At 48.2% G+C, this 15,646-nt stretch overlaps 1 protein-coding gene and 1 non-coding gene across 7 annotated transcripts in view; one reads left to right on the top strand and one right to left on the bottom strand.

The window, feature by feature from the left end:
* Nucleotides 1-15,646, top strand: part of LOC135809194 (low-density lipoprotein receptor-related protein 4-like) — a 69,779-nt gene that overhangs the window by 596 nt on the left and 53,537 nt on the right. For all 6 annotated transcript variants that reach the window (XM_065322478.1, XM_065322479.1, XM_065322480.1 and 3 more), the window contains exons 2-5: nucleotides 2,692-2,805; nucleotides 7,445-7,570; nucleotides 8,608-8,754; nucleotides 15,254-15,388. In XM_065322478.1, coding sequence (XP_065178550.1) covers nucleotides 2,692-2,805; nucleotides 7,445-7,570; nucleotides 8,608-8,754; nucleotides 15,254-15,388 — 522 coding nt within the window. The remainder of the gene's footprint in view (nucleotides 1-2,691; nucleotides 2,806-7,444; nucleotides 7,571-8,607; nucleotides 8,755-15,253; nucleotides 15,389-15,646) is intronic.
* On the bottom strand, nucleotides 6,352-6,423 carry Trnat-ugu (transfer RNA threonine (anticodon UGU)). The gene has a single exon. It is a non-coding gene; the product is annotated as a tRNA-Thr (tRNA).

Consider the following 15,646-nt stretch of genomic DNA (forward strand, 5'->3'; position numbering starts at 1 on the left):
GCGAGCATGCCGAACACACGGTGGTAGTCTACCGACCCCGTACTCGTTTTGACCACACAGCGTTTGCTAACCGTCTGTGCATGGTTGTAAGCGTGGCCCTTTATAATTATTGTTTCCACGAAGACCTCCATACTTGTTGCACGTGTTTGTCGACCGGTGGTTGTGTGTAGCTCTATTGTGCCAGGCCAGCACAGAGGCAGTGCAAATAATTGTTGTCAGTATCACCGGAAACCAGAACGGCCAGAACGGCCGGTGTGTGTTACAGTCAGTGTAGGTCTACAGATTCTAAAATACTAGTCTAATAGTAGTAATAACATCGTGTAGGGAAATGTCAGTCGTGGGCATTACTATGCATGGTCATTGGCTTGTTGACTAGGTACACATTACATGTACATGCAATGCAATGCAGGTCCGGTAGTATCATGGGACTTTCATACTTTGTGTAGGATATGGCGAGTACACATGCCCTCAAAAGTAGGAAACACGTCACGATTGGTGGCCAAAAAGTTGGTCCCGGTAATAACCTGACCAACCGGACCGGCCACAGTCCGTCGGGCCTGTAATGAAGGTGACTCTGAGATACCCCCCCCCCCCCCCCACACACACACTCCCCCTCCTTTTACCTGCCTCTGTGGTCATGGATTCCTGGTCAGCTTCAATCTAGGGCCGTATGGAAGGTCACGGTGCTGTGTGCTGTAGGCGATGGCCTGTACCATGCCAAGCCTTGTTTCCAGTAAAATATGATATGTAGGCAAAGCTTGAGCTGCAAGTCTGAAGAAAAATTAACTGTCAGCACCAGGACTCAACCAGGGCCCTTCGCTATACATGTCAGGGCGTCGGAAGGAGTTTAACATTGGTGCGGCGAAAGTGTGAAAATTTTTGAAAATTGGGCCTAAAAACTAAAAAGCCATATACCGTATTATCTCTAATATAAGCACAGTCTCCAATAATAGCACGTCTCCAATAATAGAACACCTTGGGGCGGCATTCAAAAAATAAAGTGCTCAGTCTCCATTATAAGCACACTGTGTAAATTCATTATCTGCACCGGCGAAAAAACCCTGAAATGTGTGTGTCTGACATATAAATTTGGCATGGCAACATGCCTCTGAAATGAGGTTGAAATAATAATGGAACAGTCTCCAATAAAGGAACGTCTCCATTAATAGCACAGGGCGGAGGTACATTGAAAAAATAAAGGACCGTGCTTATATTAGAGATAATACGGTAGTATAATAAAAAGAATATGCATGCTGATCGATACACCGCATTGTCGATGTAAAACATGGTACCTGGACAAGAGTCGACAAGCCACCAACAAGGTTGAAATGTAAAAAAAAAAAAAAATCGAAAATTATTGGTGCGCCTGCCGCACCGGTTCCGACGCCCCTGCATGTAGGCCAGCGATGCTCTAACCACTGAGCCATGGCGTAGCTGTCATCCAAGCAGTGACTGTTCAACATTTTCTTCAGACTTCGGGAGCGGTTTTTGTGCTTCATTTAATTAACGACCTAAGTTCTGTCTTGTGAATATGTACATGTACCCGAAAACCAACCATGGAATACGCGAAAAGTAGGTTGTCAGCTAACTCTGCCCAAGGATGACTGTGGTCTGCCGTAGGGCCAGTGCAATGTACTTACTACTCCCCAGCCACTGGCCCAGGTCTGCATGCATGCAGGCTAGTATGGAGTATGGTAGTCAAGTACCTGTACACATACTACATACTAGTGCAATAACATGGCTGGCCATACCTACTGAGAATGCTGCACTCCTTGAGAATGATAAGGAAAGGGTGTGGACTGTATTACAGAGCATAGCAGGAGGAACCGTGTATTTGTACGTGCTACCAACAGTTACTTGTGAATGCATGGCAGCATACCGTGGTGGTGTGAAGTGTAGATAATGTGCACATGTGCTCTGGAAGTCGGGCTTCTTCTCCCACAACCTACCAACATGGTTCTTTTGTTGCCAGGTTGTGGCAAGAGCAGGAGAAGCCCAGCCTCTGGAATACACGCACAGCAACACGCACACAGTTCACTGGTTTTCAAGTTAGTTAGTACTGCGGCAGAGTTACTTGTTGCTCTTACTAAGGGGCTGTCATGATTGTCGCTAATCATTGCCATTCCTTGCACTGTGTGTACTGTACATTCATGATTGACTGTACGTGTTGTAGAATTAGCTGTAGAGTTATTCTACTTCGAAGCTACTGCATGTAGTAGTATGTCGTTATAATGTAGTGGCTTTATTCAATTCAATTAGCGAAATAGCTTGTAGCTTTGTGTGGCCAATTGAATTATCCAAAATGACATACTATACATGTAGACTTTCTCTCCCCTCTCAGGACTGTACTTGAAGTACATGTATCTGTACGTATGTAGCAAGTCTAGGTCAGTCCCTGTCACCACTGTCATACGGTGACATGTCAAAGTCATAGACATGACACGGAGAATGTGTGCATTGCTGAAAACTGAAAACTGGCAGTTTTGAACGGACTTGACTGCGTGCAAATCGCTGTACCCTTCGCAACACTTCATACTACTTCAAGTACTAGTATGTCATGTATATCCTGGATCATGTCATGTGACCCGACATCGCCTAGTACAGTGGCCTCTATATTGGAATGTGAATTGACGGCGTGGTGTAACATATTTTATCTCTGATTTTTGTTTGTCTGTGTTGTTTGCACTGCAGGGACGTGCTCAATATTCACATCTAAATGCGCCAATGGCCAATGCATACCTCTCAATGGAATATGCGACAATGTAACTCACTGCATGGATGGCTCGGATGAAGCGAATTGCAGCAGTGAGTTCTGAGATAACGTTGTGCCATCGCCATGCTCCTCTATCTGTTTCAGCTACTGGAAAGGCTGTGTAGTGTTCTTTGTGCCTTCAATCCTAAACAAGATCCCTGGCTCAACTCATGCACAGCAACTAAAATCCGCCAAGTCCATTTCACGCACGCGCACCCGGGAAATGGCGCATGCTAGATGCATAACATAACACAATGTACTACTATCATGAATGTCTGGGGGTGGCGAAGGATTGCAACAGCGCATATATAGCTGTGGACACTGCATCTCTCCCAAGCACAGATGAAAAAAACGTAGGGTGAAAACTGAAAACATGAGGCATGGATAAAACTAACTTGATGTCAGGCTGTCCCTCTCCCTATGCTACAGATAGAAAAGGCAGAGCAGGTTAGCAGTCACACGAAAGATAAAAGGAGAAAACCCCGGAGCCAGTCTGAGATTCATGGTGGACTTGACGCACGCCTACATCAGGTGGCGCGTGCTGCTTGGATAAATTTGTGGGCTGCCTTGGCCGAGCGAGGTGGCTGCTGACGCTGCCGGTGAAGCAGTGGTGATGTTGTCGATGGCGGTGGTGGTAAGGTAGGTGGTGAAGGCGCAGGCGACGGAGGATGGACCATGGTAGCGGGAACCGGCTTCATGAATGACACATGCCTGGAGACGCGCTAGCCTGTGGCCGGATGAGCGATGACCACGGTAGAGCCTGTCATCTCGTCTACAGTCCATGGATTGGGGTCCCAGATCGAGTCAAGCTTGGTGTGTTGCCGTTCCTTCTTGCGCAGAACTTGTTGACCCGGCTTGAGGGTGATTGTCGAAGCTGGTTATGCGCTGTGATGTTGGTTTGCCGCCTCGCATTGGCGGGCGCGGAACGCATGCTCTTTGTTGGCCGTGATGGTCGCATCTGGTGCTAGGGCCGTGCACAGGTTGGGGAGAGTGTCCCGGATGCTGCGGCCGAACATGACGGTAGCTGGAGGCAGGCCTGTGGCGGGATGGGGAGTGGTGCGGTATGCTAGCAGCCACTCGTCAAGTGCTGCTTGCAAGTCTCGGCCATCTAGTTGGGCAGCGCGGAGGACATTGCCGATCGTTCGGTACATCCGCTCCACTGCATCGTTGGCTTGGGGCCAGAGAGGAGGTGTGGAACGGTGAGCTATGCCCATCTGGGCAAGGAAGCGGTTGAACTCAGCCGAGCGGAACTGGAGGCTGTTGTCGGACACCACTTCTTCCGGCAGGCCGAAATGGGCAAAGGCACTGCGGAGTCTGCGAGGACGCCAGCCGTAGCGGGAGTGGAATTGAACAGGTGCGCAAGTACCCGGTCCCACATGCAGTGGCGGATCCACTGTTGTCACAAGGATTTGCGGGAACGGTGTCGCACCTCTCCTGCGACAAAATGCTCGCGTGGTCTCACACGATCACGTGTGCACGGCGAACGAAGCGAGCGCGCCTCTCTGACTTGCAAACAATTCGCTGCAGCTGTCCTGCAACTATTCCACCACGTGCCTTCACTTCCAACTACATGTACATGTAGTGATGATGATTTATGAAGCGGAGACAAACTCCTTTATCTTCTTGTTACCCGCTTTTTTTTTATTGCTGCGACCTTGTCCTTCACCTGTTTCCAGTTGGCTTCCATGTCAGACTCCTTCAGCTTTCGGCTATCCACCTATACCGCTCCGTATCTCTCTTCATTAATTTTGTTTGTCAAAACGAGTCTTGACTTCAACATACAACTGCAGCAGTAGCTGCTCTCACTCAGTCAAGTGTCCACTTCATGATCGAAAGTAAAATCAAACAACCCAAATTGCTCACTATGTCGGAGTGTCGCAGGAGCAGAACTTCCGCAGAAGAGGCATGTCGTGGTATTCCGTGAGGTCGAATGCAGCGAGTAGTAAGTATTTTACTACTCCCTGATAGGAAGTTTTTCTTTCTTGTATTTGTGGTACGAAGTTTTTTCTTGGCTTTTGGCTTTTCGATTGGTTGATTTTGAGTAGGGGTGTGCACGGGTAGCCGGGTACCCGTGCTACCCGTGAGGACCTCAGGTAGACGGGTACAGAATAGTACAGTCGAATGTCACTTATGCGGTCGCCAGTTATCCGAGCACGTCGGTCATCCGACAAAGCCCGGGAGTGGTAATTTTATGACTCTCAACAGTAAAATTCTTTAAAAAATATTAGTTTTTTTTGTATATTACCGTATTATCTCTCTTATAAACACAGGTCTCCGTTATAAGCACAGTCTCCATTATAAGCACAGGTCGGAGGGCTGTCGAGATTACAAACGCACAGTCTCCAACATAGTCACAGTGATAATACTGGAATGCAGCTGTGCGCATGCGCTTACCTTGAAATGACGTATGCGGGCGGACGCGTTCGCATATGTACTCGAACTCGTACCCTAGAGCTAAAAAAAACCAAAGTGCTCCACGGCCACGTGCGGGACTTCCACTTCCGCATCATTCTTTTTTCTTCTCTCTGTTCTCTAATCATGAAATCTGAGTTAAATTCCAATTTGAGTGTGTTACCAGTATGCAACTTTCTTGACGTTTTCATGGTAGAACAAATATTAACACGGTCTCCAGTATTATCACGGTCTCCTCTATAAGCACGGGTGCGAGGTGGGTTGAAAAAATATAAGTACCATATAAGTACCGTGTTTATAAGGGAGATAATACGGAATACGGTGTAATATGCATTTACTTGAAGTAGATGTGGTCAAGTATGCTAACATGTATGTGTACATGGAGCAATTAATGAATATGCATGAATATATTTGGCTATTGTGTACATAAATCAGTGAAATCCAGCCATACATGCACGTAAAAAATGATATCAGTTATCCAACATATCCAGTTATCCAACATGCCTGATTCCCGAAGTGGTCGGATAAGTGACATTCGACTGTACCCGAAAACCCGAAGTCGCAGTTGACATCATGTACAGTTGACATCATGTACAGTGTACGTGTACAAATTCATGTAATACCATCCAGTCAGTGTAAGGGAAGGGGTGCATTGTGGTGTTACCATGGAGACATTACCCGATCGGGTACCCGTGCTACCCGTGGAAAACTACCCGAACCCGACACCCGAAGAAAATGCTACCCGACTCGGCACTAATGTTGAGCTTTCTCCAGTTATCTCCCCAGCTATTTCCTCTTCAGACCAAAGTCAGAAATTGATAAAAATGGTGATCCGGCCTGCCGCCGAATGCACGGAACGACTTTGCGCAGGTGTAAATCACTGTCTGCTTCATGCTCGTACCATGGGGTACACGTGACCCACCCAGATCGTCGGCAGGGCACTGGTACCGTAGTGGAAATCGGCCCTTAGAAGTGGGCACACAGTTTGAGGGTACCGTGATTTCTGCCCGGCTCCCTCTGAAAGTGTGGGATACATATGGCCTGACCTGTGTCCTATCCCGGGTTTAGACGACTCCCTGATTCAACTGCTGTTTACGAACAGATGTCCAACTATAATGTAACGTGTTACTTGTGCTCTACAATGCAGTGTTGGGGAAAGGAAAAGGACGAAACTGAGGAAAAAAAGAAGGCTCAAGAGGGGATCGAACCCTCGATCTTCGGTTTACAAGACCGACGCCTTACCACTTGGCCATTGAGCCGTATACGGTCATTGAGCCCGATTTGCTTAGTTTGATTGTCTCCGGTGAACAAGCCCATGTAGGTGTGTTTTGCTTTGCATGACATGCTCGCACTGTACTCAAAACCTGTCAAAGGACCGCGCTCATAAGGGGATCACCTATAGGATAACAAGGTATCATTTCCAGTCAAAATGACTGTGGTATGGATAAGGAGGCCATCTGTACACGGAGGCCGCATTCTGGAATCCATCGAGTAGTCCGTGTAGACAGGTTTGACTAGTAGCAGCAGCAGCTGCAGTCAGAGCAATAGTTATTATTATTTAACTCGAATGCTGAGCCGAGATATTAGAGAAACAATAATTTAAATAATCGGCGAGGAGACAATAATTTCAGTATCGCAACAAGGAGGACTAGCTGAAGTGAGATTGAGTTACTTTATTTTTAAACAATGTCAAGCGATGGAAACAATGCGAAAACAATATAAAACTTAAATAAAAGGAAAGAGAAATATATGTACAGGAAGAAAGAATGATGGAAAAAATGAAACGAATAATAAAGTAGCTCGATGTCACTTCAGCTAGTCCTCCTTGTTGCGATGCTAAAACACCAATTTGTTGTCAGTTATGACTAACAAGCCACCAATTGAATCAGTTAATGAGCTGCCAGAAAGTGTGACAATTGGGTACGAAACTGACGAGGCGTACCGTGGCATTCACCAACCTGACACATAGCAAGTGACAAATCCAAGCCAAGTCTCACACAGCAGCAAAGAGTGCTGGTGGTTACAGGATGATGACGGTATGAGGAAGACCATTGGATAGTACGGTCAAACTACAGCTCGAGCAGGGCAGCATGCCGCCCTACTTGGGTGGCTCTGAGTACTCTTCGCCGTCTCCGGGCAGTGGAGCACCGCGCTTGATTGTTTGCATTGCTATGATGAGAGAATGGCACTGTTGAGATTAGTATGTTCTTGCTGAATACATTACCGGTGTGCTTTGTTCGGTGTTTGTCTGTGTGCTCGCTTGCGTGTTTGGCCAAGCAGGCACATCACCTCAGTGTCAGCTGCACAACGAGCAGCAGTGTGCCGATGGTACCCAGTGTTACAACGTCATCGAGAGATGCGACAACTTCACTGACTGCGACGATGGCTCCGACGAGTGGAACTGCAGTAAGTTACTATTATACCAGTCGTCGAGGCTATGTGTACTGTGTAGGCTGTTGTATGCTGGTCATTGTATTTAGCGACATGTTGATTTTTACAGCCCATTTCTTCTCTTGCCCAAGTTCCGTAGCAAGCCATTTCCGAAGGTCGGATTTCGTGGCAAATCTAATGTAGAAACTCTTTTGATCTCTTGAAAGATTGTCGTTATATGCACCTCCACTGTAGGCGCATACACCTTTAGTGGCGATTTCTCGACGTTGCTGTATACGGGTAGTACAGGTGGAATGTTGCTGCACACCGGTACATGTAGCATATCATGAGTTTGTAGACATGTCAGAAGGAGATATGAATTAGGAGAGGACTGAGCATTGAGAATGAGGAGGAAGAGGAAGAGTTCTTTCACAAGCGAAGAGGGGAGGACATGAGGGCGAGCAAAGGGAGTTGCAGCCGAATTTCTAGGCTACAGGATGACCAAACTGGCAGGCGCAAGAGATAAGCAAGGCGACTAGCACAGGACATGTAAGAAGCAAACAGCGGGTTCAACAACACAACAACCAACTGTCTTTGCTTTCTCTCTCTCTCTCTCTCTCTCTCTTTCTTTCTTTCTCACTCGTTCACTCACTCTCTCTCTCTCTCTCTCTCTCTCTCTCTCTCCGTCTCTCTCTCCGTCTCGTTCTCTGTCTGTCTGTCTGTCTGTCTCTCTCTCTCTCTCTCTCTCTCTCTCTCTCTCTCTCTCTCTCTCTCTCTCTCACACTCGCTCTTTCGCTCTCTCTCTCTCTCTCTCTCTCTCTCTCTCTCTCTCTCTCTCTCTCTCTCTCTCTCTCTCTCTCTCTCTCTCTCTCTCTCTCTCTCTCTCTCTCTCTCTCTCTCTCTCTCTCTCTCTCTCTCTCTCTCTCTCTCTCTCTCTCTCTCTCTCTCTCTCTCTCTCTCTCTCTCTCTCTCTCTCTCTCTCTCTCTCTCTCTCTCTCTCTCTCTCTCTCTCTCTCTCTCTCTCTCTCTCTCTCTCTCTCTCTCTCTCCCGTTTCTTGTCTCTGTGTGTACAGCATATAACTGTGATGGCGTTGAGGCTGTCCAGTGCCCGGATGGAACGTGCATTCCCCACGCATACGTGTGTGACAACTATGAGGACTGCCAAGTCAGCTACGTTTCACCGTTCGTATTTCGCCTATCAGCAGACGAAGCCAACTGCCGTAAGAAACTTACTTCAGTAGTACTTGTGTATATTGTGCTGTTCATCGTATTTTTAAAATCGAGCACCTCTTAGTCAACAGCATGGTCTCATCTTGGCCAACAAGTATGTTGTGGTAGTACTGTGCATGGAGTTTATAATGCATACTACTGTGTTTTGAGTACTCTCCCCCTTTGACCACACGTTACATCTGTCAAAGGTATGTTTGAAGTCTTTTTTATACGTGGAGTTTTAGTGGGTACCTGAGATTTTGGAGCCTAAAGGAGTTTGGTCTTCGGCCTCTCTTTGATGGCCAGTGTGATCTATTCACTTCCTACCACTGTAAGGACTGCATGTGGCGGTGACTACATCCACTGGGAGCTGTGGCATCCTTACTGATCAAAAACTTTCAAATGAGCTTGAAGTTTATTTCTTATAATTTGTTTCATTATAATTACAGTGAAACCTGTGTAAGGCGACCCCTAAAGGGACGAGAAAAAGTGGTCGCACCATGTACAGCTACACTTCCTGCACTGATGTGTAGATCTACCATGCCTGGTGCACCATGCAATGCGTACATTTACATGACTAGCACTGTGCAACGGGGTCTCGGGTGGGTGGTCGTCGGTCGCGTTGAGCGAGTGGTCGTCGGTCGCGTTGAGCGAGTGGTCGCCTTATCCGAGGTGTTTTGAACGTGAATGCGTCCGTGACAAGGAAAAGTGGTCGCCATGGTCGAGTGGCCGCCATTACAGGTTTTACTGTATTGCCATTGGCGGAGTGGGTGCATTACAGTGCTTTGAAGAAAGATTGTCAGCCTATGAGAAAGGGTTCTTGTGCAAAACACGTCACATCCGTTTTGGATTTTGGAAATAGTAGCTGTTATATTCGCCAGAATATGATCGACAGAGAACTACATGGAGCAAGAGCACAATATATTACAACTATACTTCAGAACGACAAGCAAGGAACTATTCGAAATCAGGAAACGAATAACTGACATAGCTGACAGAGTAGACTACGCGCTCTACTTCAAACACTACGCATAACGTACACATGGCAAAGCAGTTGACAACAGTGTGCAAGGCATGCATGTATAATGTGCAGTACACACAGAGCAGCGTATGGCGTACAGATCATGTACAGACAGACTATGGATTCAAACATAACACTCCTCCTCCTTTAGATAAGAAACGCCGTGAGGAATAGAATGTTGTTCATACTAAAACAAAAAAGAACTACTGCGTTGCAACAGGGAACACAGTAAAGGTAAAGCTCACAGAACAATTAACAAAACGGAATGAGCTGTGCTAGAATCATGACAGGACTGTTAGTGTCATCACAATTCTTCAATCAAGCGTTGACGGGGACGATGCTGTCTGGAGGATCGGCGCGGCGACTGTGCTGGCTTAGCCTCAGACGATGTGGATAGGGGTTGAGCTACTTTGATGTCTGTATCGGGCTCAAATGCTGGCTCGACAGCTGGTACAGCGGGAGCGTGTTCTGCTGGTGCACTGACTGGTGCAGGTACGGTAGAAGGCTGGCGGAACTCAACAGCCGGTTGAGGTTGCATTTCAATTTGTTCAGTCTCCTCTTCCCTCTCAGATTCTGCCATACGAAGGTGGTCAGAATGTACATGTCGCGTCTGTTCACCGGTACGAACGATGTACGATAGCGGACCAAGCCGCTCGGCGATAGTTCCGTGAATCCACTTTGGACCATTGCCATTACGAGTGTTGAGTACTGCTACAGCATCACCGGGAGTATAGTCTCTCTTCGTTGATGACGCTGTAGTCTGACGCTGACGCTGGGAACTACTGAAATTGGGCTTCAGCAGGGAGAACTTGACGTTTGGGGATTTCTTGAACACCAAGCTTGCAGGCGTGACTTGTGTTGTTGAATGTGGTGTGTTGCGGTACGCGAACACAAAACGGTGGAGCTGGGTGCCGGCTGACACGTTGTCCGGGCGAGTACGTAGCGCCTTCTTTAACTCTTGGACACAACGTTCTACTTGTCCATTGGACGCAGGATGGTATGGCGGCGTGCACTTATGGCTGATTCCGTTCTCCAAACAGAATTGGCGGAACAGGTGCGACGTGAACTGCGGACCGTTGTCGCTGACCAGTGTCTTCGGGATGCCGTACGTAGATAAGAACGACAGTAGGCACTCCAGGGTCTGGTGGGTTGTCGTAGAAGACATCTTGTAGACGCTGAGCCATTTTGAATAGGCGTCTACAAGCAGAAAGTAGTGCTGGCCGTCGTGCTCGGCGAAGTCGACATGCACTCTTTCAAAGGGCTCGGAGGGATAGATCCAGGGATGCGGTGCTTCCTTGGGCGGAGCGTTAGCGGTGTCTTGGCACTGACGGCATGACGTGGCTAGATGCTTGATATCATCATCAATGCCTGGCCACCAGAAGAAACTACGTGCGACGGACTTCATTCGCACAATGCCAAGGTGCACACTGTGCAGCTCCTGCAGCAGCGCGCGGCGAAGTTGCACAGGGATTACGGTACGATGGCCTCTCACCAAACAACCAGACTCGATCGTCAGCTCGTTGCGGCATCGGCGGTAGGCTTGAAGATCGTCGGGGGTGTCGGCGGGCCAACCGAACTGAAGGTACTGCAAGATGCGCGAGATAATGGCATCGTCTTTGCTGGCTGCAGCAACATCAGCAGCAGAGACAGGTAGAGACTCACATGGATCACGGGCATGCTGGAGAACGGCGTTCACAACGGTTGCTTCTTGCTGCTCGGACAGCTTCAATGGCAGGCGGGATAAGCAGTCAGCGATGACGTTAGAGGTGCCACTGATATGCTCAATCTGGTACTCATACTCACTGAGAATTACTGCCCAACGCTGTAACCGGGAAACGGCTGTTGCTGGCATGTCGGAGTGCGGTCCAAAGATACGCAGCAGCGGCTTATGGTCAGTGCGGAGTACGAACGGACGACCATACAAATACATGTGAAGACGTTTCACTGCGAACACAATTGCTAGAGCTTCACGCTCGATCTGGCTGTAGTGCGATTCGGCAGAACTCAAAGCTCGGGATACGAAGCACACAGGACGTCGGCTGCCAGTATCATCTTCTTGCAGCAGACAGGCACCGAGGCCATACGGAGAAGCGTCACACTCGACAATGACTTTGCGGTTGATGTCGAAGTGGGCAAGAATGGGTGCATCAGCCATCAGATTCTTGACCTTCTCGAATGACTCTTGACATTCAGACGACCAGTCCCAGGGTGCGTCTTTCACGAGAAGTTGTCGTAGCGGCTGTAGTACATCTGAGATAGATGGCACGAAACGGCTGTAGAACATCACTAAACCGATGAACGACTGCAGAGCTGTCTGGTCTTTCGGTGGTGGTGCGTCGACAATGGCAGCAACCTTGTCGCCATTGGTTTGAATGCCTTCGCCTGAGACAGTGAAACCGAGATAGCGGACCTGGTCAACGCTGAGTACACACTTCTCGAGACGTAGACGTACACCAAATTCGGCAAGTCGCTCCAGTACTTGACGTAGGCGCTCATCGTGCTCGGCTGGGGTTGCTCCGGTGATGAGGATGTCGTCATAGAAACAAACCACACCAGGGATGCCTTGCAGGATCTGATCCATGGTTTGTTGCCAGATTGCCGGGGCACTTGCAACACCAAACGGCAGACGGTTGAATGCATAGAGACCGCGATGCGTGGCAATGACGCAATACTTCTGGCTTGCTTCGGATAGCGGCAGCTGTGCGTATGCCTGGCTGAGATCAAGCGTGCTGAACATTGACCCACCGGCAAGACGTGACAACAGATCATTCGGATTAGGTATTGGATGCTGACGTGGATCGATGTGCCGGTTGATCGTGACCTTGAAGTCGGCACAAAGGCGGATGTCGCCATTCTTTTTGCTGACTATCACTAGTGGCGAGGCCCACTCAGCTGACTTGACTGGACGTATGATACCTTCACCCTCCAGACGGTCGAGCTCACGCTCCACGGCAGGACGCAGAGCATATGGAACGGGACGAGCTGAACAACAGCGAGGGGTCGCTCCCTCCTTCAAGTGGATCTCAGCTTGGTGGTCCTTGACCGTACCGAGGCCAGTTCCAAATACCGCCGGAAACTCATTCTTGAAGTCAGCCTCTGTGCTCGACACTGAGTTGATGCGGAACAATGATGGCCAGTCGAGACGAAGACGGTGCAACCAGTTACGACCGAGTAGGGGATGGCTACCGCCCTTCACAACCACAATGGTGTCTGTGATGGATTGCTCACCGTACGCTACTTCAACAACCGTCTCTCCTACCACTGGTAGCGAACTGCCATCATAGGTGGTGAGTTGCAGCTGGGACGCCGCAAGCGGAACATCACTCCAGGACTGTTCCCATACGTGTTCAGGTACTAGAGTGACTTTCGCGCCTGTGTCCACTTCCATTCTCAGCGGCCGTTCGTTGACGAACACGGACACAAACAGCGAGTCTGACTCGTTCAGCGGAGACGTGACTTTCCCAATAGCGTAGGACTCATGCTGGACAGGCTTCTGCTGAGATGCTGGTGCGCTGTGTGCTGAAGGTGCACTAACGACTTGATGTGTACCACCTCCTCTTCCTCTCCTTCCAGTCTTGGACGACCTGGATGTCACTGGTTTCCGACACTTGCGCTTGTAGTGACCTTTCTTGTGGCAATTCAGACACTCCTTGCCACGTGCAGGGCAGTTAGCAGACTCCGCTGTGTGATCCGAAAGACCACAGTTGCTACACTCTGCTCCGGGTGGACCACTTGAATACGTTGGTGTCCTAGTGCCAGTAGTGGAGGATACCAGACGGACAGGAGCTGGAGCACTGCGCGATTGTGACATTCCTCGAGCGCTGAGTTCAGTTGCCTCGAACTGTCTGGACAACTCCAGAGCATCCTTGAGCTTGAGAGTGCCTTGTTTCTCCAGAAACTTTCGGCGTAGACGATCATCGATGCACTTCTCTACAAGCTGGTCACACACTTGCTCGTCCTGGTCAGCAAACGAACAGAGCTTTGCTTGTTGAACCAAACGGTTGCCAAACTGAGCTACTGTCTCTGTCTCCATTTGCGCCAATCGGCGGAAAGTATGTCGTTCGAACATTACATTCGGAGTGTACTGAAAGTACGAATCCAACATAGTGACTACTTTGTCGTAAGAATTCTGGACAGAACCATCCGTCGGAGCTGGAGGTTCCGGGAGCGTGTCAAACACGTCCTGTACAGCGGGACCAACAAGATGTAACAGCTTTGCTTTCGACCGTGTCGAATCGGTGATATCTTCTGCAGCAAGGTAGTATTGAAAACTGCGTTTCCACTTCGCCCAGCGAATGGATACATCTTGAGCAGGGCCAGTAGGATCGAACTGAGGTACTGGGCGTTCTGCCATTGCGGATTACAAAAAACTATCTTCGTCGCCAGTGTTATATTCGCCAGAATATGATCGACAGAGAACTACATGGAGCAAGAGCACAATATATTACAACTATACTTCAGAACGACAAGCAAGGAACTATTCGAAATCAGGAAACGAATAACTGACATAGCTGACAGAGTAGACTACGCGCTCTACTTCAAACACTACGCATAACGTACACATGGCAAAGCAGTTGACAACAGTGTGCAAGGCATGCATGTATAATGTGCAGTACACACAGAGCAGCGTATGGCGTACAGATCATGTACAGACAGACTATGGATTCAAACATAACAGTAGCCCAAACTGATGTCTGGGTGTTATTCCACTATGGAAAGAATCAAGTGCTCGCTCGCTGCTGTGGAGTAAACAGAACGGAATCGTTTTGAAAACTTTCGCAGGAACTAATTCGCTCTGCTTGTCCACAGTAATGACGCACACTTGATTATTTTCACGGAGTTATTAAAAAAACATTGTCTCCTTGTCGACTATTTCTGGGCTTCTATATTCTTTCTAATTAATTGTTGAGCCGATTTTGACATTGCTTTTCTGCAGAAGAAAAATTACATACCACCCACCATCTACAGTCCATTCAGAAAAAAATGAACTTCTAGCTTTTGGCCATAAATGGGTCAAACGTTGAGTTTTTTTAGAATTTTTTTCTGCAATCCCATATGGAATCCTCTTCCAATTATGTTTCTGAAGTTTTTTTGTCCAAAAAGCAAGCCATAGCAAGAATAGGATTTCGGCCAGGTTTTGCCCCAAAAGCACTGAATTGGGAAAAACCATCAAAATCCAGGCCGTTTGATCCCGCCTGCAACAGTGCATTCTGCGGTTCGAACCCCAGTTCAGGCACCCTTTTTGGACCCTTTTTCAAATTTCAAAGTTCGCAGCACTGCACTGTGTACGATGAAATCACGAAAAATCGCCAAATACGGGAGCTCGCCAGAGCCAGGACCCATTTTTTTATGAATGGACTATAGTTCTCTGTTACTCAAGCTTTCGGATGATGCAGAAAGCGCAGTTCCCAATTTTGGCCTACGCTGCATTTTTGCAATAACACCACCCGGGCTTGACTTGTACTTGTGTGCATTGTTTTTCCCTGCAGCTGTTCCAAGCAATGACAGGTGTAGTGATGGTGAACTGAAGTGTTTTGGAACGTCACGCTGCATACGCACTGCATGGCTTTGTGATGGAGAAGTCGATTGCGAACGGAACGGTGACGAATCACAGAGTCTTTGCTGTAAGCTGTTCTTCTTTGAAGCAGTGATGTCTTTGCGTGTGTGGTAATGAGTTTTTAAATGAACAATACAGTGGTTCTGCTGCAAGTGAAAAGTAGAGAAATCACGTTAAGAATTTAAGATAGATGTCTGGGTTAGAGGTTATTGCTTTGCATGTTTTTGGGTGCAGGTTTCTACGCGAAGATGTGAATCTCTACTTTCCATACACACAAGCAACACAAGAAAAACGACAGCAGCTCGAGAACCGGTGCTCTCAAAGT

The sequence above is a fragment of the Sycon ciliatum genome, chromosome 2, assembly GCF_964019385.1.
Source record: "Sycon ciliatum chromosome 2, ocSycCili1.1, whole genome shotgun sequence".
NCBI lineage: Eukaryota > Metazoa > Porifera > Calcarea > Leucosolenida > Sycettidae > Sycon > Sycon ciliatum.